Raw genomic sequence first — 25,436 nt, 5'->3', positions numbered from 1 at the left:
TTTGTAAATGAAGTTGTACACATAGACAGAATCAGGACTAATAGATCAGGAAGGATAGATGTAGCAGGTGTTTTCAACTCCTGTCACATTCTTGGGTCTATTGTCTGTACCATCTTTTACAGATCTCTAAGTTATCTTGTAACTATCATCACAGACCATGTTGCACTGAGAAACATTCTTTTACTAGCCATAAGCATGAAAATAGGTCTACTGTTACTAAAAATATTTGGGGTTGCATGTCTTCAGTTTTTTTTTTTTTTTTTTTTTTTTTTAGGATTTGAGAAAACTATAATGGAAAAACGTTGGGAATTTCTTAGCATCTGAGGAGCCCTGCTTGGGAGAGCAACTCTGACTCCTTTGGGAAGAACCTATGATTATAGAAGGTGATCAGAGGTAAAAATTGTATTAAAAATTCTAGCTACTGAGGAGGCTGAGATATAAGGATCATAGCTCGAATCCAGCCTGAGAGGAAAGTTTTTGAGACTCTAATCTCCAATTAATCACAGAAAAATCCAGAAGTGGTGCTATAGCTTAAGTGGTAGAGTGCTAGCCTTGAGCAAAAGGAGCAGCACCTAAAAGCCAACACCCAAGCCTAGACGTCAAAGCCCAGATCTGACAAAAAGGGGTAAAAAAAAAAAGTCATATTGAAGCAGTTCACCTATTGAGTACATTTCAGTCTCTGACATCCTAGCAATTTTCCCCTGCTCCATTTAATGTTTAGGCTAGGGAGAGAGGGAAAAGGTTCTTGGCAAATACATTCTGCTCCAATACTTGTGTCATCACATTCATGTTGTCTTTGTGACTCTTTCTTCAGGTTCATCTGGTTGGCAGATGGATGCGAAATGCCTTTGAGTTTCATGGGAAGCTCACAGAAGGTAAGTATGAATCACAATAATGTGTAAAATAGAAGCCAATTCTCAGAGGGTTTCTGGAGTATATGGGGGGAGTGTGAATATTGCGCGTGTGGACATGCTCTTGTACAAAACATGTCACCAGTTTGGATCTGATTTTCAACCTTCAGAATTCACATGAATCCTTAGGGTGGCCCAGATGAATATATTTTTAGAAATGGAAAGTAGAGCACGTTCCAAAAGTTCTATTCTTCTGCCATCAGGGATAATGATACTTTTATTTATAGTAATTTTAGGTTTTCAAATACCTCTAGTCATATTAATGGGACAAACAGGAAAAAAAAACCTTAAGTACCAGATGATTATAACATGTGCTATTTTACAGTGAACTTTATTTCTCTTGCCTGTGGAAAAACACAAAGCTTCATTTCTAAGCTGTGATTAGATTTAATTCTTTTCTTAGATTTGCTTTAGAAAAATAGTCTTGCCAAGGCAGAAAGTCATTGGCTTTGTCTCTTGGACTTAATGACACAAAGAAAAATATGTAAAACTCAGATTCTTTGTATTTGTTAATAACTTTTTATAATGTAAAATCTTGAAATGACCAATAACTAGAAAAAGACTACTTATTAAGTTGCCACTATATGCCACGTTCTTTGTGTGTGTTTATTTCCTCATTTATATTCAGCAAAACTCTGCATGGCATTTTTATGGTCACCGTATTCCAATGGGGTCTCAAGAGTGCTGGATAATTATTCCAAGAACACAGTGCCTGCTTGCAGCATAGCTGGAATTTGGAATCTGTGCCTGGCCAATTCTTAAGTCTATAATCTTGCTACTCAAACAAGCTACACTTTCAAATTAAAGTATCACTGAGGGGTACTGATTCTGCTGCAAGAAAGGCAATTATGCTTATGATTCAGAGTTAAAGAAGCATTTATTGTGTTTCTACTTTCTCCAATCATCCTGACTAATGATGCAAAATCTCAAAGCAAAGATGAAGGGTTGGAGGTATGGTTCAGTTGGTAACCAATGAGGGGTACCAAGATTAAGTCCTAGTCTCAGAACAAAAAATAAACAAAAGAACAAAAATGAACTGTCTCTGCTCCCAATACAATAGCATGAGAAGCTAATAAAAATAAGAATTATCTAGATATTTAGGTGGTTGAAGCCTAGAGAATTGAGGTCTGAAGCCAGCCATATAAGAACAGTATGTGAGACTCCAGGTCCAATTAATCAGCAAAATATTAGACTAGCGGTATGGCTTCAAGTGCCATCCAAGAATGAGCAAGCCAAGCAAGAGCATGAGGCCCTGAGTTCAAGCCCCAGCATTAGAACCAGAAAGGAAGAAACCAGAACATCAATAACGATGCAGAATATTATGTTCTATTGAAGAAGTTACAAAGTGCTATTAGAGTCTAAGAAACACCATAGCATATGAGTATGGGTATGTTTTGTGTGCTAATTGTTAATTGTTTTAACTTGCACAAATGAAATAGAATGTGGAAATTAAAATTACTAAATATTTTTGTTAATGAACCATAAGGATGCATTAGAGTTTAGTTTTCAGTTTTTTTTATGTCTGATAAATTTCTACTACTAGGTTTATAGTTAGGCAGGTGGATAAGTCATTTAAAAAATTGCAGTATTGGCAAAATTTCTCTTTGGATACTTCTGTTGTACAGGAATGAGATCTTCCTTCACAACTTTTACCTGCCACTAACTTTTGACTTTCTGGAAAGATGAGAGCCATGATAATTTATGATTAACAAAGTATGGGTAGCTACAAGATACGAAGTGCTTTAAGTTCTATTATGTAGTATGACATTTGCATTGTGAACTATATATCGTGGGGTGCAATGACCCGCAGTTAGTCTCACATCAAATATGACCTTCTTGAGTAGTTATTTTGTCCAAGTTGCTGGATTTTTAAAAGCAAGTTGTTGAGGAAGTTGGGTCAGTCCTCTTGCACTCCCCAAGATATCAGATCTCCACATACTTTGCCTACCTGAAAACATCAATTGAAGTGGAAAAAAAATCACAGGAAAGACTTAAGAAAGGCCTATAAAAGTAAAGATAGTATTCAAAAAGACCCCAAATCAGTGGCACACAGTGGATAAAAGCAAGCAAGCCAAGATGCCAACCCAGCAGGAAGTGTTAGAAATAGACGCAGGAGGATGGTGAAGAGTGACAAGGACATAAAGCAATACAAAGCAGTAAAACAGTCCTGCTGAGGGAGTAAGATTCCACACAGCTGCAGCTACCCCAAGGCACAGAGTAGAAGAACATCTGGAAAGGGAAAGGTAATAGATATAGAGGGCAAAATGGAGTTGGAAATAAATCTAAAACTTTCAAGCATTCTGAAGGAAGCAAGACAGATAATTACAATCAGAACAAACATTAAGGATAAAAGTAATGGAACAAAGTGGACTTGTGTTGAAAAAGGTCAAAGGTGTGCAGATTAGAAGGAATACAAACTCTAATAGAAAGCATTAAGGACTCTACCATGACATTCTCTTCTTTCCTTCCTTCCTTCCTTCCTTCCTTCCTTCCTTCCTTCCTTCCTTCCTTCCTTCCTTTCTTTTTCTTTCTTTCTTTCTTTCTTTCTTTCTTTCTTTCTTTCTTTCTTTCTTTCTTTCTTTCTTTCTTTCTCTCTCTCTCTTCTTTTCTCTTCTTTCTTTCTTTCTTTCTTTTCTTTCTTTCTTTCTTTCTTTCTTTCTTTCTTCTTCCTCCCTCCTTCCCTCCTTCCCTCTTTCTTTCTTTCTTTCTTTCTTTCTTTCTTTCTTTCTTTCTTTCTTTCTTTCTTTCTTTCTTTCTTTCTTTCTTTCTTTCTTTCTTTCTTTCTTTCTTTCTTTCTTGCTTGCTTGCTTGCTTGCTTGCTTGCTTGCTTGCTTTTCTTTTGCCAGTCCTGGAGCTTGAACTCAGAGCAAAAGCACTGTCCCTGACTTCTTTTTGCTCAAGGATAGCACTATACCACTTGAGCCACAGTGCCACTTCTGGCTTTTTCTATATATGTGGTGCTGAGGACTCGAACCCGGGGCTTCATGTGTATAAGGCAATTACTCTACCACTAGGCCATATTCCCAGCCCCTACCATGACATTCTTAAAAGACATTAATTCCATATTTTAAAAATAAGTACTTAGGCTTTAGAAATAAATTTGCCAATGAAAGGGACAACATTACAATAAATCCTAACTTTTCTTATGTAATATGAAATTTCAGGAGAATTTGACAGCATATCTACAAATTCTTCTTTCTTCAATCTGTTCAAAAAAAGTCCTTACTCCAGAGTGTGTCCCTCTATACGTTATTGCTTAAACAGAAATCTTGGCTCTACATTTGCTATTTCTCCTTTCCTGATCATTAAAAAAAAAAAGCAACATGTAGCATTTGTACACATTTACATGGGTAGATCATGATAATTTGATACATATATACAAACATGTAATGAGAAACTCAAGAGAAGTTGGATACTGGTGACTCACACATGTAATCTTTTTTTTTTTAATTTTTTTTATTATTAATTGAACATAAAATTTTTTTTACAAGGTGTTGTGCAAAGAGGGTGCAGTTACATAGTAGGGCAGTGTGTACATTTCTTGTGATATCTTACAACCTGTTTTTCCATCCCTTGTCTAGGTTAGGTAGACCCATATGCAATATACAATGTATCAAGCAAATATACAGTGTTCACAGACTTGGTCTCTATTGTCTCTCCATCTCCCTTTGTTAACAGTCATATATCAGGGAGATCATGCCCCTTTGTTTTCTGTGATCTAGGCTTGTCTCACTCAACATTATTTGTTCGAGTTCTGACCATTTCCCTGCGAATAACAATATTTCACCATTCCTAATCGCTATGTAGTATTCCATTGTGTATAAGTACCATATTTTTTGGATCCATTCATCTGTGGAGGGGCATCTGGGTTGTTTCCAAATTTTGGCTATTGTGAATTGTGCCGCGATAAACATGGAAGTACAAATGTCCTTTTGATATCTTGGGTTTTGCTGTTTAGGATAGATGCCTAGGAGTGGTATGGCTGGGTCATAGGGTAGGACTATATTGAGCTTTTTGAGAAACCTCCATACTGTTCTCCAAAGTGGTTGTACTAATTTGCACTCCCACCAACAGTGGAGAAGGGTTCCTCTTTCCCCACAGCCCCTCCAGCATTTGTTGTTTCCTGAGTTCAGAGTGTAGGCCATTCTAACTGGGGTGAGGTGGTATCTCAGGGTTGTTTTTATTTGTATTTCCTTTACTAGCAGGGATGTTGAGCATTTCCTCATGTGTTTCTTTGCCATTTTTATATCTTCTCTTGTGAAGTCTCTCTTTAGCTCTTTTGCCCATTTCCTAATAGGTTTATTGGGCTTGGAGGGGCTTAGTTTTTTGAGTTCTCTGTAGATGACAGATATCAGGCCTTTGTCTGTTGCTGTGCTGGTAAATATCCTTTCCCATATCGTTGGCTGTCTTTCTATTTTGGTGGCTATGACCTTAGCTGTGCAGAAACTTTTTAATTTGTAGTAGTCCCATTTGTTGAGTCTTTCCCCTATTTGTTGTGCGCCTGGGACTCTATTCAGGAAGTTCCTTCCTGTGCCTATAAGTTCTAGTGTCTTTCCTACTCTGTCCTTCAGTAGTTTCAAGGATTCAGGTCTGATGTTGAGGTCCTTGATCCATTTTGAGTTGATCTTGGTGCATGGTGATAGGCTTGGGTCTACTTTGAGTTTTCTGCATATGGCTGCCCAGTTCTCCCAGCACCAGTAGTTGAAGAGGCTATGTTTATTCCATTGTATGTCTTTAGCTCCTTTGTCAAATATCAGTTGGCTGTAAGAGTGCGGTTTTATTTCTGGGTCTTCAATTCTAATCCACTGGTCTTCCGATCTGTTTTTATACCAATACCATGCTGTTTTTGTTATGATGGCCTTGTAGTAGAGCTTGAAGTCTGGTATGGTGATACCTCCTGCACTATGTTTTTTGCCTAGAATTGCTTTGGCTATTCTAGGTTTTTTGCTGTTCCATATGAATTTATGGATTGGTTTCTCTATTTCAGTGAAGAATGTGGCTGGGATTTTGATAGGTATTGCATTGAATTTGTATAACAATTTGGGCAATATGGCCATTTTCACTATATTGATTCTGCCTACCCATGAGCATGGGAGGTCTTTCCATCTCCTTGTGTCTTCTTTGAGTTCCCTTATTAGATTTTTGTAGTTTTCATTGAATAGGTCCGTCACGTCCTTGGTTAAGTTGATCCCTAGGTACTTTATTCTTTTTTTGGCTACTGTAAATGGAATTGTTTCCATAATTTCCTTTTCTGTTTGTCTATTGCTGGTGTACAGAAAAGCTGCTGACTTTTGTGGATTGATTTTGTATCCTGCTACTTTGCCAAATTGGTTTATTAGATGTAGGAGTTTGGGTACTGAGTTTTTTGGGTCCTTGAGATATAAGATCATGTCGTCTGCGAATAGGGATAACTTGATTTCTTCCTTGCCGACGTGGATCCCTTTGATGTCTTCCTCTTGCCTTATTGCTATGGCTAGGGATTCCAGCACTATGTTGAACAGAAGTGGGGAGAGTGGGCATCCTTGTCTTGTTCCTGTGTTTAGGGGGAATGATTTAAGTTTCTCTCCATTTAATATGATATTAGCAGTTGGTCTGTTGTATATGGCTTTTATTGTTTTGAGGAATGTTCCATCTATTCCTGTTCTCTCCAAAGCTTTTAATAGGTATGGATGTTGTATTTTGTCGAAGGCTTTTTGGGCATCGACTGAGATAACAATGTGATTCTTGATTTTAGTTCTGTTTATGTGGTGAATTACATTGATTGATTTACAGATGTTGAACCATCCTTGTGCCTGAGGGATGAAGCCTACTTGGTCATGATGTATGATATTCTTGATCAGTTTCTGGATCTTGTTAGCTAATATTTTATTGAGGAGCTTTACATCTGTGTTCATTAGTGATATTGGTCTGTAGTTCTCTTTTTTTGTTGGATCTTTGCCTGGTTTGGGGATGAGTATGATATTAGCTTCGTAGAATGAGTTTGGGATTTCTCCCTCCGTTTCTATTTCGCGGAAGAGTTTGAGGAGTATTGGAATTAGCTCCTCACTAAAGGTTTTGTAGAATTCGTTGGTGAATCCATCTGGGCCTGGGCTTTTCTTAGTAGGGAGGTTCTTGATTACCTCTTGTATCTCACCGTAAGTTATTGGTTTATTTAGTTGATTTATTTCTTCTTGGTTCAGTTTGGGCAGTTTGTACTTCTCTAAGAATTGATCCATTTCTGTAAAATTATTGTTTTTTGCTGAGTAGAGGTTTTGGAAATAGCTCCTTATGATTGTTTGAATATCGTGTGTACTTGTTGTAATTTTTCCTGTGGAGTCCCTGATTTTACGAATATGAGTCTCTTCTCTTCTTTTTTTTGTGAGTCTTGCAAGGGGTCTGTCAATTTTGTTTATTTTCTCAAAGAACCAGCTTTTAGTCTTATTTATTTGTTGAATGGTCTTTCTATTTTCAATCAGATTTATCTCTTCTTTAATCTTTGTAATCTCTCCCCTCCTAGTCGTTTTAGATTCTGTCATTTCTTGTTTCTCCAGTTGTTTTAGTTTCATCGTGAGGGTATTCACCTGCTCTGCTTCCATTCTTTTAATGTGGGTACTGAGTGCAATGATCTTGCCCCTCAGTACTGCCTTAGCTGTGTCCCATAGGTTTCTTTGTGATGTGTTTTCTTTGTCATTGTGGCTTATGAATTCGTTGATTTCATCTTTAATTTGATCTGTGGCCCAAGTGTTGGATAGCAGCGTGGGGTTTAGCCTCCAAGAGTGTGTATAGGCTCTGTGGTATCCTTTGTTGTTGAGGGTTACCTTTAATCCACTGTGATCAGATATAATACATGGGATGATGTCAATACTTTTGTATTTGCTGAGGTTCTTTGTGTGGGCTATGACGTGGTCTATTTTGGAATATGATCCATGGGCTGCTGAAAAGAAGGTGTATTGGGTCTCTGTAGGGTGGAATGTTCTATATAGGTCTGTTAGATCCATTTGGGAAATGGTGTTATTTAGGTCCTCAGCTCCCTTACTAATCCTCTGGGTGTTGGATCTGTCTCTTGGAGAGAGAGGAGTATTAAAGTCACCCACTATGATTGTGTTTGCATCTATCTTGCTCTGTAATTCTGTGAGAATTTGCTTGACATATGTCGGGCCTCTTTTGTTCGGTGAGTATACATTTATCACCGTGATGTCTTGATTCTGGATTTTTCCTTGTATTAATATGTAGTGTCCTTCTTTGTCTTTTTGAGTGGACTTTAAAGAGAAGTCCAGCTTGTCTGAGATCAGAATGGCTACACCTGCCGTTTTGGTGGGTGCATTTGCTTGGTAGATCTTGCTCCATCATTTCATTCGAAGCCTGTTTTTGTCCCTTGCTGTAAGGTGGGTCTCTTGTAGACAGCAGATGTCAACTTTTTGTTTGCGGATCCATTCTGCCAGTCTGCTCCTCTTAATCGGGGAGTTTAAGCCATTTATATTTAAAGAGATCAAGGATAAGGGTGTTTTTTCTCCTTCCATTTTCTTGTTGGGCTGTTTTTTCCTGTTTTTTTTTCTTTTTCTTTTTTTTTTCTTGTCTTTAGTGAGCTGGTCTTTCTGCTGGACTTTGGCTATTGAAGTTTCTTTCTGATTCTGTCTGTGTGTCTTTTACGATCTCTGTTGGGTGGGCTTCCCCTCTTAATATTCGCTGTAGGGCTGGTTTTTTATTCACATACTCCTTTAGCTCCTCTTTGGTGTGGAAAGATCTGGTTCTCCCTTCGAATGTGAACTCCAGTTTCGCTGGATATTTGATCCGAGGTTGTAAATTGTTATTCTGAAGTACTTGGATGGTGTTCTTCCACTCACTTCGAGCTTGGTAAGTTTGTGTGGATAAGTCGGATGTTATTCGAATCCTCTTCCCACTGAAAAAAGTTTCCTTCTTCGCTTTGGCTGAATTCAGAATTTGCTCTTTAATCTTGAGGTCTGTAGTCTTGAATATTATGTGCCTTGGGGTGGTTTTCCTGGGGTCTGGCCTGCCAGGTGTCCTATAGGCTTCGGTTACCTGGATGGGGTCCCCTGTGAGATTGGGGAAGTTTTCTGCAATAACTTTATTGAGAACATGATTAAGCCCTCTGCTCTGATATTCGGCTCCTTCTTCTATTCCAATTATGCGCAGATTATATCTCTTGTCTTTGTCCATTAGTTCCTGGATTAATCTTCCCTGAAGCTTCACCTTTTCTTGGAGTGTGGTCATTTTCTGGTTGTTGTCAGCTGCTTCATCGTCCAGGCGAGAGATTCTGGATTCCATATGGTCAACTCTTTGTGTTATGGTTTCAATTGCGGAGTTTATGGATGTCAGAGAGCTATTCATGGTTGTCATATCAGCTCTGATTGTGGAAATTTCTTCCTTTAAAGAGTTGTATTTTAAATCTATTTTTTCATGCATTTCAATTCTCAGGGTGTGGAGATTTTCTTTAAAGGCGGCTTGCATTGTATCCATTTTTGCTTCCATTTCTTTAAACGAGGCTTGCATTGTATCCAGTTTTGCTTCCATTTCTTTCTTGGCTTCCTGGGTGTCCTTCCAGATTTCCACTCTAAACTCCTGGAATTGTTTTCTGATTTCATTTCTGACGCTTTCGATTATTCCTGTTAACATGGCCTCATTTGCTTTTTTATTCTCCATCTCCTCTTCAGTCGTGCTGCTTTTTGGAGCTGGTGTCCTTTGATGAACTGAGTTATGTTTCTTTGTGATTTGCGCATCTGGAGGTCTGTGTAGATCTTCCCTCCCTTCTGTGTAGGCGTGTCTACGGCAGCAGGTGCTGTCGCTGTGGCCCCGCCCACCAGTGCAGGGTACGCCTACCAGAGCGGGCGCTTTCGCCGGGGCCCCGCCCTCCTGTGCACTGTGAGTCCCCTACAACAGGCACTTTAGCGGGGTCTGCCTCCCAGAGCGAGCCCTGGGTTGTTGGGTTGTGCTTGCGCCCTCCCGCGAGTCCGTTGGGGGGGGAGGCAGTATGTGTGGGGCCCAGTGGGATCGACTGTCTGGGTGTCACACATGTAATCTTAGGTACTTAGGAGGTTGAGATCTGAGGATTGTGGTTCAAAGCCAGCTGGGAGCTGGAAAAGTCCGTGAGACTCTTATCTCCAATTAACTACCATAAACCCAGAAGTGGCTATGTGGCTCAAGGTGGTAGAGCACTAGCCTTGAACAGAAAAGCTCAGGGCCAGTGGGCAGGCTCTGAGTTCAAGCCCCATGACAAACAAACAAATAAATTCAGGATAAGAAATAAGAGGAGGCACAGCAAGATGAAGGATTAGTAGCATCTACTGTTGAATTTGAATCTAAAGATTTAATGAAATTCTCATCAAAATTCCAATGTCATTCTTTTCAAAAATAGAAAAATCAATCCTAAAGATTCAAGTGGAAGCGTAAAAAAACCCTGAATAGCAAAAGTAATCCTGAGCAAGGAAAGGAATATTGACAGTATCACAATGTTAGACCTTAAATTATACTACAGAATCATAGTAACAAAAACAGCATGATGCACACATAAAAATAGACCCAAAGACCAATGAAACAATGATCTAGAAATAAAACTACACAAATACAGACATCTGATTTTTTTCATAGGAGTTTAAAAAATATACATTGTCAAAAAAGCAGCCTCTTCAATAAACAGTGCTGGCAAAACTAGCTATGTAAATGCAGAAGACCAAAAACAGACCTTTTATCTCCCACCTTATATAAAAATCAAGTGAAAATGGTTGAAAAATCTTTTTTTTTTTTTTTTTTTTTTTTTGCCAGCCCTGGACCTTGGACTCAGGGCCTGAGCACTGTCCCTGGCTTCCTTTTTGCTCAAGGCTAGCACTCTGCCACTTGAGCCACAGCGCTACTTCTGGCCGTTTTCTGTATATGGGGTGCTGGGGAATCAAACCCAGGGCCTCATGTATACGAGGCAAGCTCTCTTGCCACTAGGCCATATCCCCAGCCCCTGAAAAATCTTAATGTAAGGTACAAAAATTTGAAACTACTACAGGAAAAATAGTAGAAGATATAGGCACAAGTAAATGTTTTCTGAACAGGACTCTGATTTTTCCAGGAAATAATAGCAAGATTAGACAAATGGGACTACAGCCAATTGAAAATTTTCTGCATATCAAAGAATGACCAAAGTGAAGATATAACGAACAGAGTAGAGAAAATCTTTACTACCTTTACACTGGATAAAGGTTTAATATCCCTTAGTATATAACACACTCAAAAAATAAATAGGGGCTGGGGATATGGCTTAGTGGCAAGAGTGCTCACCTCATAAACATGAAGCCCTGGGTTCAATTCTCCAGCAACACATATACAGAAAATGGCCAGAAGTGGTGCTGTGGCTCAAGTGGTAGAGTGCTAGCCTTGAGCAAAAAGAAGCCAGGGACAGTGTCCTTGAGTCCAAGCCCCAGGACTGGCCAAAATAAATGAATAAATAAATAATAATAATAAATGGATAAATGAGTTGAACATATTGCTCTTTTGTTTCTTTTTATTCTGTTTAAGTAGTTGTACACAGGAGGTGCCATTAATCAAAGCAGTTTATGTAAGAAGTATAAGAGGCTAATAAATACACAAAGAAATGTTCAACATTCTTAGCCATAAAACTACCCTAAGATTCCATATCAGCTCACTCAGATGGCAATCACCCCAGGTGGGGTGGGGCAGACACTTATATCTTACTGGTGAGAGAATAAACACGTCCAAACACTATAGAAATTAGTTTAGAGGTTAAAAAAATAGAACTATCTTATGAGCCTGCCATAGCACTCTTGGACATATATCTGAAGAAGTGTAAGTAAACATACCAAAAAGATACTTCTTGCTTTTGTAATACTGTTCACAATATTCAGTCTGTGGAATCAGACTGGGTACCCAACAAGCAATAAATGGATGAAGAAAATGTAGACGTGTATCATGATTTATGACTCAGTTATAAAGAAGAATGAAATTATGACATTTTATCAGAATGAATGGATGTTATCACATTGAACTAGACAAGCCAAGTTTAAGAAGCTAGATAACATGTATTGACACTTATATTTGGCATTCATCTGTAAAATGATGTTGATGGTAATATGATAGTGGTGAGACATGAGTATAAAAGAAAGAATAACTGGGGGATTTGGGGATATGGAAAAAGGACAGACTTCTTGGAGTGAAATGGATCATCTATCTATCTATCTATCTATCTATCTATCTATCTATCTATCTATCTACCTACCTACCTACCTACCTACCTATCTGGATGAATACGTAAGTACCATAACGAGACAAGTACTTGTGGCTCATACCTGTTACTTGGGATCTAAAGATAAAAAAGACTCTAGTTTGAGGCTAGCTCAGGCATAAAGTTTAGCAGACCCCTCTTAACCATTATGGTGTGTGTTGTTTCATGGAAAACATAAATAGAAAAACCTTTCCCTCCAAAATGGGCTGGGGGTAGAGCTTAAATGGTAGAGTGACTGCCTAAAATGTGTGAGGCTCTCAATTCAATCCTTGGCACTACTAAAAAATAAATAGCAAACTGAAATAAAAAAATACTTTTGTAAAGGTAGGTGAGGAAGAAGAGGGGTAAAAGGAATGTAATGGAGGGGTCAACTTGTTTAAAGTATAGTATGTACATCTATGGAATTATTAGTCATGATGAAGCCCCATTTTAGAATTAATGTATATTAATAAAAATGCTTGTTATAAAAAATACCTATTTAAAATGCACTAGTCAACGAAACTTGACAAGTGTGTACCCTAGTGTAACTAGTAACAAAATAAAGCCATAGAATATTTCTATCACACAATATTATTCCTTTATGCATTATGGAACAGCCCTAAAGCCAAGGAACTGAAAAATGTAGATGAGATGGGATTTTTTTTTTCTTTAGAAATTTAGCAAAACAGACATGAGAAACATTAGAAAATCTGAATGCTTCTCTAGATAATAAAGAAATTGAATCCGTAATTATAATCCATTCTTTTTCGCTCTAAACATATCCCTCCACCCTCCAGGCCCCCATAAGCTTTATCAGAAAACTCTTTTGAATACTAAGGGAAGTAAGAAAGGCCCAATCTAACACAATCCTTATTTTGATGCAACTCAATCAAAACCCCAATAAGGATTTTTTTTTAACAATCACTTTTTTTTTTTTTTTTTTTTGCCAGTCATGTGCCTTGGACTCAGGGCCTGAGCACTGTCCCTGGCTTCTTTTTGCTCAAGGCTAGCACTCTGCCACTTGAGCCACAGCATCACCTCTGGCCTTTTCTATATATGTGGTGCTAAGGAATCGAACCCAGGGCTTCATGTGTACGAGGCAAGTACTCTTGCCACTAGGCCATATTTCCAACCAGGATTTTTTTTTTTTTAATTATGGAACAGAGGACTACATAGTTCCTGACAGTGGTATGAAACTTGACAAATGTGTACCCTAGTGTAACTAGTAACAAAATAAAGACATGAAACATTTCTAGCATGCAAAATTTTTTCTTTATGCATTGTGATATAGCCCTAAAGCCAATGAAGGCGCCAGAGTACACATAGCCTTGAACAAGTTCAAGTTGGAGGAGGTTGCCAAGGAGCGAGAAGTTCTCATCACTGCAAAAATTTACTGTGCTATTCTCTTGAGATTTGTGCATTTTCTGTATGTTATCATATATTAACAAACACATTTACAAAATAGAAAAACAAAAAAGAAACAAGTTAGCCAGGTATTTATGTCAAATTAATGTGTGAGGGATTCTCTTCAATTCGATTCAGATTCTTGGACATCTATTGGATGTCCAATAATTCATTTAAGTTCTGACCCTACTTACCTTGCCTTCTTTAGTTGACCATGGAAATTCCTGGAGGCTGGAAATAACAGGGTTCTATCATTTTCTGGAACGACTCACAGAACTCAGGAAAACAGCATACTTATTAGATTAGTTTACAACACAGGAATTTGCAACCAACTCCAGAGCAGGCGTATGCAAGGTCTGTGGAAAGGGACAAAGTGCTCCCAAGGTTTCTTGGGGTACACCATCATTCCTGTACCTCCACATGTCACTAACACAGAACCTCTTCTACTTCAGTCATTTTTGGCCCTTTTGGAGGCTTCCTGACTCAAACCCGACTGGTTAAATTATTGGCCAGTAGTGATAGTAAAGTCCAGTCTTTCTCTTTCCTCCTGTGAGGAAGGGGTCAGATTGGGCTGAAATTTCCAACTCTCTAATTATGGGGCTGATTTCCCTGGGAACCATCCTTCTCATCCTTAAGGGCCTTCCAAAAGCCATGTCATTTGACATAAATTCAGGTGAGATCAAGAGGGATTTGTTATGAATTTTTTAAAAAGGTGCTCCCTTTCCTTTTTCTCATGCTTAAAATTCCAGCTATCTTAGGAGCTTCATGTAGTGACCATGTTGTAAAGAGAGAAAATGGAGAAGCCACATTTTGAAGGACCTAATCTTGGAGTCTTTATTGGAGCATTAGCACTGCAGGCAGCCAATTGTTACAATGTCCTTCAGCCCACAAATACACTTAACACAGTTAGGAAATAGGCCAGAGAAGAAAGAAAGAACAAAAACAATACCAACAAACCAATTCAGCTCCAATGGAGACCTCATGTGGGATGCCATGGTGACAGGAGAATAGCCAAGAGACAGAAGACAGAACAGGAACCCGGAGACAAGCAGCATGGTGTCCCCTCACCTGAGTTGATCTGGGCCTGAATAGGATCAGGTCCCAGGGCAGGGTCACGGGAAGCTCCCGTTCCCAGGCCCTGGACTGACATGATTAGTAACCTATCAGCCAAGTGTATGTCTTTGTCTCCAGGGATTCAGGTACACACATTACCCAAGGAGGAAAACAAGATGCTAGACCTTACATAGACATACTCAGGTGCTAGCAGAACTTTTCCGTCTAGTGAAGATAGGCCTCTACCTTCCATGTATACTTAGAGGCTACCCATCTGCTGGTGATTCAAGACATTTAGGGAGTTAATTAAGGCAGAATCAGAGCATTCTCTATATGCAAAGCTTCCCTAAAGGGATGCTATCTGCATTTCTCTGAAGCAGAGCCCTCCTAGCTCACCTTGAGCTGGGCATCTGCATTCAATGAATGGCCTGTCTCACTTCTAGGCTTTTTAGCACTGTGTGAATTCCTTCCACACAGCAAGAGGCACCAGGATGGCTGCAAGAAGCACTTAGACTCCTTATTACAACTGAAATGATGAAATACATGTATTTCTTAGTATAAATCACAATATCACATTATAACTTGCTACAATTTTGAAAGACAAAAATGAATCAATCAAAATCTCATTGGGTATTTGATTTGGGTATCTAAGATCAGACAGTTGGTCAAACAGAAGCTTAAAGTCAACCTAGAGAAAAAGTATGGTATTATTCAAGGTTTGGATTTTGTCAGGGGTAACGGCAAACTGAAATTCTGATGTAATGTATAAAATGACTAATAAGAGTATATCATTAAGCAGTTCTGATCTAAGGCAAGACACTGACATACCTCAGCATATGCTCATCTAACACACTTTTTTTTTTGTAGTGAAAATGAACTCGCTACCTAGGGACAGGTTTTATCTTTTCTCTGAACATTGAATCTATAAACTCCACTGAATAGAAGAGCTCTCTCAGTTCATGTAAATCTACCAGTTATCCTTGATTTAAGATGACAGAGAAAAGAGAGTTAAGATCCTCACATCTCAGCTTCCTGAGTAGCTAGGATTACAAGCATGAGGCACCAGCCGCCACCTAACACCTGTCTTTTGTACCTATTGAGGATGAATGATCAGTCATCATTTAAGTGCATTCCTCTTTTCATCCTTTCTCTTAGAACTTTTTTTTTTAATAGCCAAGATTTGTTTGTACATGAAAATAACAAGAAGTTTCTTTGGAGATGGGCTCCAATGTTTCATGCCTAAAAGCTAGCTCCTCAGAAGGCTGAGATCTGAGGATCCCAGTGTGAAGCCAGTCTAGGAAGGAAATTCCATGAGACTCTTAGCTCCACTTAGCTCCCCCAAAGCCAGAAGTGAAGCTGTGGTTCAAGTGGCAAGCCTTGGGGAAAATACAAGTTAATGTTAGCAGAAAGAAAAATCAGTTTCCTTGTAGCAAGTTTTATCTACACAGTCATTGAGGAAAGTGTAAGGGGGTCTGAGGCAGGGGTTTTGTGGGAGAATTGCCTATCCCTCCAAGAGTCCACCACTAAGAGACAAAAAATGAATTTATTGGGGAAGTAAAAAGTATACCGATGGGCCAGGGCCGCAGCCCAGACTCAGGAACTGGGACCGCCTATCCGGATGCTCGGGTCGAATTATAAAGGCAAATACCACATGGTCAATCCTGCCACACTCAGGTGGCCAATGAGGTCACAACACTTAAAGAGCATTCCAGGTCACACGCAGGTGGCCAATGGAGTTACAGTCTGCCTCATAGCAATGGTTTGAACCAACCTATCATTTTAGTTAGACTTGGCTCATGGATTTGGCAGGACTCACATGATGCAGACGGATACACCTACTCATGGGAGGGCACAGGTTTAACCTTGAATGTTCTACTACTCAGGTGGTCAAGCAGGTTACACAATGTTATCACAGCAAAGGGGAACTTCCCTGGATAGGGTGGGGGAGATCTTAGTGAAGATGGATTTGGCTTCTGTTCTCTTTAACTAGTCTGAGATGAAGTCAATCTGACACCCTCAACAGCCAATGATGGCGCTGGCCAGGTCTGACCTCCATATTACAGAATGTAGTAATGTTTTGAGGCTTCCCCATTTTTTTAAAAAAAGTCACATATATTTTTATTGTCAAAGTAATATACAGAGGGGTTACAGTTACATATGTAAGGCAGTGAGTAATGTAAGGCATTTCTCATCAAACTTGTTACCTCCTCCCTCATTTTTCTCCCACCTTGCCCCCTCTCTGGTTCTGTCCCCACCCTCCTCCAAGTTGTACAGTAGGTTTACAGCATAATGTCTTGTAAGTATTGTTGTTACATTGGTTCGCCTTTAACCCTACGTCCCTCCATTTTGGTTCTCCCCTTCGTTAGTGCCTATAAATATACATACAATACCCACTGTACCAAAGTCAGTTACAGTGACACCAGGGGTAAAACCATGGGGAAGAATGACAAAAGATAAAGACATAACTTCATATGGTATGTTGAAGATGACAACAACAAAGTTAAACCATTTATTTCCAAATCTTGTTTTGCTTAGGATCATCTTATGTGATCATACGTACATTACTATTGCAAAGTCATTTAAGAAAACAACAACAAAATATTTGATTCTATCTGGTATCAGAAAAATTTGATATCCAGTAGACAAAAATGCAATGATCCTTAAAGTCCTTAACGAAAACTGTTTACCACCAAAAATACATTGCCTACATTATCTCTCACCAGTGTTTGGCAGAAAGTTATTTGGTGACACATTCCAACAAAATAAAGGAGTGTATACACCATATGATAAAGTAATGTAGGAAAGGACAAATTTACTCTAGAGGGGAAAATTTATGGATATTGGTGAATAACATATGTCACTTTCTAGCAAATTTAGAAGCTGAAGAATACAGATTTTGTTAAGAGAATGAAGAATTAAGCAAGCCAAAAAATAAAAAAAATAAAAGAATAACCCAGAGCCTGATATAATGAAAACACAATGAAAAAAAATTTGACGTAGTATAAAGTAAAATAATAGGAGTTTAAATAATTTAGCTGGGTTTTCAATATTAATGATGAGGTGCTAGATCTATTTCCCTACACTCTTTCCATATCCCCCTTCCCTGTTGTATGTTCTTGTTATTTTAATTGTTGTGTTGATGATCTTTGTAATAGATTTTTATCAATCTCTAAATTTTTCACTCTTAGATTGAAAGATATTAATTCTCCTTCCTCTACTTTCATCCAATCCAAATCTCTTCTATTTCACTTCTCAATTTATATCAGCTTCAGCTTTCATATTGCCAGCTAGTGTTCACATTCTGTTCTGCAGCCAGATCCTAGATTTCTATGCTCTGCACAGAAAAATGGTTCAAAAAGACAGAAGCCATTACCTAGTAACATTTCAAATTTAACATGTCAGATCATGGAATTTGAGAGGATCACTTTCTTCTTCTTTAAAACTATTATTATGACAGGAGTAGTCAGCAAAGAGGTCACTATTACCAGGATAAATGAATGCTTATTTCTCCTATCTTAATGAACTACTTGAAATAGTCATATTTCAATATGTTTTTTTTATTCTCCTATTATTTTACTTTATACTACATCAAATATTTTTTCATTATACGAGGCTTAGGGCTGGGAATATGGCCTAGTGGCAAGAGTACTTGCCTCGTATACATAAAGCCCTAGGTTCAATTCCCCAGCACCACATATATAGAAAGCAGCCAGAAGTGGTGCTGTGGCTCAAGTGGCAGAGTTCTAGCTAGCCTTGAGCAAAAAGAAGCCACGGACAGTGCTCAGGCCCTGAGTCCAAGCCCCAGGACTGGCAAAAAAAAAAAAAAAAAAAAGAGTTCATTATACGCGGCTTCCCCATTTTGAACATAAATTGCGATACTGAACACTTTATAACTTTTCTGTTTACATGAGTTCAGTTCTGGATTTTGTCTGTCTTTTGGACAAGAAGTACTATACTTAAATGATAACTACAGCTTTCTAGTAAAATATGGCAGCTAGATGTTATGTGTCTTTGTGCTATTTTCTTCATTTCAAAGTTCTTTTTTCTCTTTTAATTTCCATTTATGTATACATTTATGATTCAACTACTTACTTTTACTGTTTTATATTTTTTCCTTGTAAATATTTCACAGACATATTTTGCAATGTTGTGACTATTCCATAATTTATTTTTTTTTCAAATTTTTATTATCAAACTGATGTACAGAGAGGTTACAGTTTCATACGTTAGGCATTGGATACATTTCTTGTACTGCTTGTTACCTTGTCCCTCATACCCCCATCCCTTCTCCCCCTTTCCCTTCCCACCATGAGGTGTTCATTCACTTACACCTTGTTGTGACTATTCCATAATTTATATATTAATGACCATATTTATATTTTTAATGGTATCCTATTATAAATAGTGCTGGGAGATGACTAGTATCTGTCTCTTCTTGAACATGTTTGAGAATTTTTTGTGTATATTTTCAGTAGAAAAGTTCCTAAATCATGCATGGTTCAGCCAAATTTCAACTTTGTAGTGTACTTTTGGATGGATATACAGAGTATTTGAATTATCTTATCAGCCATATATGAAAGATCTTATTCCTTATTCTCTCATAGTTGGCCTTAGCATATTTATTAATTTTGCAAAGCAAATAGGTAAAAATGTTTATACCTGCAGTGACCTTGATTTCTGTTTCCTTGGAATAGTTTGGGTTCCTTTCCTCATAAATTTATTGGCTATATGCTTCTGTCTTCTCCAAAATCAATATACATGTTCTTGCTCATTATTTATTTGCATTAAAAGTCATTTTATATCATCACATATGAGGTATCTATCCATCTATTTTGTTATTTTTCCCTAATTTCAGTGTTTTGTTCTTTTCTTATGTGTACTCAGGAGATCTTTATTTGATATGCTAGTCCAATTAGATACTAAAAGAATTGCAAAACGTTTTTCCCACTTAATTTTTCTTTGAAGCATCATTTAATAAATTGAATTTTTTAAAAGTTAAATTAGCTTAATTTATTTTGCCTTCATATTGCTTTTCTGTTTTGTTTCTGTATTTAATTGTAATATTACATTAATTACATATTGATGTTATATTATTACTTTTGTGGATAGGGGGCTTATAGAACATCTTTTGTTAATTTATATATACTAGTATGGTTTTTGTTAGAATAATATTTAGAATTGTTTTCTATTTGTGCTTTAATAATATGAGTCAATTTTCACATTAATCCCTCTCTAGATTATAGATTCTGTAATTTTGTAGTAACAGAATTTCAACTCATCATAGACCAAAAGTCAAAGAACCACTCTGTATATCTTTAACTAAGAACACTTGCGTCAGCTGTCGCTTGTCTTACTGTTCCAGATAAGATCTAGCATATGGGAAAGTGAAACAATCTAGATAAACATCAGCCTTATGAAGCTTGTTTGCAACTACAATTGGGGTCTTGCCCCCATACTGCATATGTTAAAATTATACACTCATCTATCTATATATTCTAGAAGGATCTTGTATGTGCACCAATTGATTTGTAGAACCAAAAGCTTGCTCTGGTATAAACGTGCCAAGAGGATCCATTTCAAAACATTGCATCCTGTTGCCGAGGTCAGAAAAGCCAAGCCAGCCATCACCGAAGTAACCAGAGAATGCCAGTGCCTCATTCTAAAAAGGCAGCCTCTTTTGCAACAAGACATTTCAACACTTTCAGAAAGTGACAGAAAGTGTTTCATTCAAATCATGGACCTTATTTTTGCAATTCCAAAATGAGCGTAGTAGAAGTTTCTTTCTATCGCAAGAAAAGTTATGGTAACAAATTCTTTATGGAAAGTTTTCTGTATGCAGTTGTTGGGGAAGGGAGAGTAATGTTTTTGGACATTCCCATTATGGAAGATAAATGGCCAGGCTGAATGCTTTATAACTTTGCTGCTTAAACCCAAACTCCTGGGTGTCAGAGTAGCTGCGTTACTTACTCATTTCATTTACCAGGTGCACCTACTGGTTAGTATTTCTCACCTTTCTAAGAGTGAACTTACACTGTCCTCAATATGTGTAATTAGGTTAAAGCCTGGGAGGGGGGAGTTAAAAATGAGGCAGGCAGCAGCAGCAGCACAGGGTGAGATGAAACCAGATTTGGACCAAACAAGACTTACAGAACCCAGTTAATTTTATTTCAAGCATGAGCCCCAAATGTGACCTTGGCGACCTGAGGACTCCCATCCTTAAATGGCAAACTAAACATTCATGAAAATTTAATGGTGAGGAAATTAGTACCTTCTTACGTTTCAGACTGTGAAATGGCACCAGTGGAGACGTTCAGTGGCAGGTAGGAGTATGCAGGTGCGCCAGATCAAACCTGATACCTTGGTCCCCCTTCACCTCCACCCCCAACCTGCAATCCCTTCTTGAGCCAGCCGGCCATCCACTGAGCCATTCTAACAGGACACTACCACCAGGATGCCACCAAAAAAAGGTATTTCAAAGTAAAGGTCTCTTTGTGAAGTACTGTTTCTTCTATAGAGGTATATGTTTATTTGCAAAATGTGTTTCACGATATTTGTCTCTTCTTGCAGTGCTTTCCTTTCTTCTGTTCCCCTCCCTCCCCACCCTGCCCCATGGATAGATTCTTTTGTTTAGGAAGTGGAAATGCGTTAAGCTTTCTTGTTTGGATGTATGATTTTTACCACCTGACAAATGGCCAAATTTACCTTTCAAGGGAGACAGTGGGAAAAGCAAAATACATTGTGATTCCAGAGCAGCAACTCCAGACTCAAGCTTCATGGCTGTGATCAGTCATCAGATTAGTACATGTACAGCTTCTTGGAGGAGTTGTGTTCTGATTTAATTTATCCAGGTAATAAAGCTTTGAGTTAAGTAAAATTGAGGAGGAAACAGGCTAAGAAAAGGCAAGATAAGGTAAAAATCACATTGCAGGTGTTTATGGAAAGAAATGGGGCATTTCATGAAATACATCATCGATTGCTATGACTTGCTATTGATTCTTCAATGTCTGATATATAATGTGGCAGGCTCAGTAGTTGATTTGTGATGTTTGCTTCTATTTGGGTCTATTTTAAGTAACATTGAAATACTCCAAAGACAATCTAATAGAACTTCCAAATAGGAAAATGTAGACATATATGCCTGTTTTTCAGTAAGAACACCCAGTCCAGGCAGTCTAGCTGATTCATTTGATCTTTAAATGGAAGATAGAGACAGAGACCTCATTTAGAGATAATCTATGAAAGCCATCCAGCTTCAGAGTAGTATCTTGGTAATCTGAGTAGTATCCTACTTTGTGTGCTCAGTCATGTTATTAACATCTAACATCTGGGGACTCTTAAGAATATAATTATTGAAGTAAGTCACTGCTTCTGGAAAACAAAAACACATATTTTGTAAGGCTTTCCATATCTGCCTCAGGAAGTTATTGAAATTAGCCCAAAGTTACACATGAGCTTTTGAAAGCATGAAGTTGGTTTTCTGTTAATAAGGGGAAGATGTAAGTCTTACCTAAGATCTCTTGACCTGGAGTCCTCAAAGCCTTTTGTCTATTTAGTTATGAAGTTTTCAGGCCTGAAAAAATATTAGGCCTCCACTGGTTTTATTTTTTTAATGTGTGATAGAGCCACTTGTACTATCTTAAAAACTATTCGTCTCATTAAACAGGTAAGGATGTTTCTTTTTGTTGTTGTTGTTTGTTTCTATTTCTGTTTTTGTGGCTCTAGGGGTTGAATAGAAGGCCTGTACAAACTAGACAAGCACTCTACCATAGAGCCACATTCACAGCTCTACAATTGATTATTCTTGCTGATTACTAATGCTATTTTAAAATCAACCTTGTTGTCTTTGCAGTAATGCAGTTTAAAGTTCAATAAGTTTAGTTTGATTATGAACATCATGTGTGCTGTAGCGGATTTATAAAATTCAGAAAAAATTAAATAATACTTTAACAAAAACATCGAATTCTACCATAGAAAGAGCACTGTTGGCATTTGGGTATCTTCTAGATATTTTCCATGATATGTACATTTGACTTATTTGAAAGAAAATGGACCCAATGTAACTGTATTTCAAAATATCACACTGTGGCCCAGAAATATATGGGCTATATAGTTATATCACTTGGAATAAGGTGAATGAAGTAGATGCAAGTTCACACATCATTGAATGTAATTTTATAGACATTGTTGAGGCTTCATAAGGAAAACCAATAACATTGCCTCTTTTGATTTACATCCTATCCAGTATCATATTAATAGCTTTGATTTTTGAGTGTTTAACCCATGACACATTCTACTTCATACACAGTGGTGAGTCACAATGATAGCTAGATGTAAACCATTGGCAAGTGATTTCTTCATGTTTCCTACCATTTTCACAAGCTATAAAGGAAGTCAGTTGGCTAGTACATTACACAGTATGTTGAAATGCTCCCATGGGACACAAGAAGAAAAATCGGTACTTGTATATTGTACATGAAGAGGTGAAGAAAGGCAAGCTTATTTCCTTGTATCCTTCTCATCTCCCATTTCTATTCCAAGGAGAAGTAACACAACATACAAGCTTTGATTAAACAGTAGGGCATTGCTTAGAATATTACTTCTTTGGGGCATTGATGTAGTATGCCACATCCCTCATTCTGCAGTATGGTATTCCAATGAAGTGTGAAGATGATAGATCCAAAGATCTCTGGGATCATAGTTGGTCAACACTGTTGTGTACTTAGTACCTCAAAGGCACATGAATGATTGGGGATGGGATGCAGTTGGTGACATGGGTAGGAAAGGCACATTTGAGGATATGTAAAGAAGTACTTGAGGTTTACATGTGATTCCAACAGACAGGACAGCACTAGTGTTTCATAAATAGAATTAGTATTATTTGGTGAGGTGGGATGTAGGAAGATGAAGAAGTTATTAAGAATAATTCCCAAATTTTTGTCTTGGTCAACTAATCAAAATTAAATTCCAATATGTGAAACTGGGAGGCACCAGAAAGAAAACGCATAATTGGGGTATGAGTGAAGTTATTTGTTAGAGCTCAGGAGGGAGATGACTATTCATACTGGTTTTGATGTCATTATTAGAATCATGGGATTTTATTTCTATTTTATTTTTGAGGATCAAGCCCAGGGCCTTGTGCGTGTTAGGCAAACATTCTCCCACTGAGTGACATCTCTGGTGCTCAAGTGGCTTCCTAAGAAAGCATATAGAATGACAGGGAAGGGGACCAATAATAGCACTCTGGCTAACTTAAGCATTTTCTGGTGGATGGAAGAGTATCAACTTATGGGGGAAACAGAATGGTTGGGTTAGAGGGATGAGAAGAGACACTGGAGAGAAGACCATCCCAGAAGCTAATGCAGACTTTCCAGAGAGGAGGGGGTGGTCACATTAAAGAACTTCAGTATATTGTGTAGTAATACCTTGTAATGCAGACCAATCATGGGCATTTGTGGATAATGAGAGAGCAATTTTGAATCATAATTTAAAGTGTAACCATGTTACTTGCTTTCTCTTTCACTCGACATAATTTGAAAGAGATTAACAAACTATTAACTCTTTAGAGTTGCCTGTTTAATTACACTCTCAGCCCCTTTTGCTTTTATTGTTTCTCAAATAGAGTCTCATATTTATCCTTAGGCTAGCCTGGACTGTGATTCTTTTTATACTTCCTATAGTAGCTTAAACAACAGGCATACATCACCAAACCCAACTTTTCAGTGGTTGAAATTGAGTCTCATGAACATTTTCTCTACTTTCTGAGTACCTAGTAGCACAGTGACCAGGTACAGTGACCAGGTTAGGTCTTTAATTTATACTTGGCAATCAAATTTAAAATAATTTTGATCATAATTTCCTTATTTTTTTTCTGACTCCCCTCTTGGGTTACAAATAAAAAGAACCAATTTGCGATTCACAGTATGTGTGTGGGAATTGTTTTAAGCTTAGTTTTTGGACAGGTATAGAGTAAGCCTAACTTGGTTTAGTAAAATAAAAATAAATAAATAAAAAACTTTCTAAGGACTATAAACAAGGTCTATGATTAGAAATTTTATTTGACTATTGGATAACCTAAACTTTCCCCAAACCACCTGAATTCCAGGAGTTGTTTTGCTCCAAACTCTGATTGTTCCCTGGCCTTAGTTATCATCATACATAGATGTACATAGTAGTGATCAGCTCAAATTTGAAAAAATTCAAAGATGTCCAAATCACCCTGTGTAGCTACTTTCTATTTTTCTATCCTCCAAATTTTAACTGTTTTGGGTTCACTGGTATCAGAATTAAGATTCCTCAATGCAAGCCCTTACCCATGATTTCCCAATCCAGTGCAGCCACAAGCCAGATTTTTCTTCTCAGAGGCAGGACTTAGGAAGAACCTCAAAGTAAGTTATGCTTATCCAAGCTGTCTGAAGACAATATTGGGTGAGGAAAAGAGCTCAAAATACAAACAGTAGAAAAACATTTCTTCATTTAGGACAGAGATGGCAAGGACAGTTCTTTTCTTCTGCAGAAACATACATGTTTGATCTGAGTCTTAGCACCAAAAAATGTTTATCCAGAGAGTCAGTTCAGCTATCTACCTCAGCCACTGGATCTAGAAAAATAATTCAGGGAGGTGGAATAAAAACACCCATACGTGAAGCTGAGAGAAAAAGCAGGGGTGATTAGAAGATTTATTTGGAAAGGGACACAATTTCTATAGACTGAAAGAGGGTCATCTATAGGGAGAAAATAATCCATAAGAGAAGTAGTTAATAGGCTAGCCAAAGCTCAGTCTTCTGTACATCCTATGCTGTTCATGCTCTGTTTTTAGTTATGGTATCTATTTGCAATTCCTGGGTCTTAATTACTGATGGCTGGGT

General features: G+C 37.9%; 1 protein-coding gene across 1 annotated transcript in view; it reads left to right on the top strand.

The window, feature by feature from the left end:
* The first annotated feature begins 308 nt into the window (after positions 1–308).
* Tmc1 (transmembrane channel like 1) overlaps positions 309–25,436 on the top strand; it is a 136,207-nt gene continuing 111,079 nt past the window's right edge. Inside the window, exons 1-3 of the mRNA XM_048351722.1 lie at positions 309–383; positions 815–875; positions 20,855–21,038. Coding sequence (XP_048207679.1) covers positions 21,023–21,038 — 16 coding nt within the window. The 5' untranslated portion in view covers positions 309–383; positions 815–875; positions 20,855–21,022. The remainder of the gene's footprint in view (positions 384–814; positions 876–20,854; positions 21,039–25,436) is intronic.

The sequence above is a fragment of the Perognathus longimembris genome, chromosome 1 (assembly GCF_023159225.1).
Source record: "Perognathus longimembris pacificus isolate PPM17 chromosome 1, ASM2315922v1, whole genome shotgun sequence".
Classification (NCBI taxonomy): Eukaryota; Metazoa; Chordata; class Mammalia; order Rodentia; family Heteromyidae; genus Perognathus; species Perognathus longimembris.
This window is presented reverse-complemented; position numbering and strand designations above follow the sequence as displayed.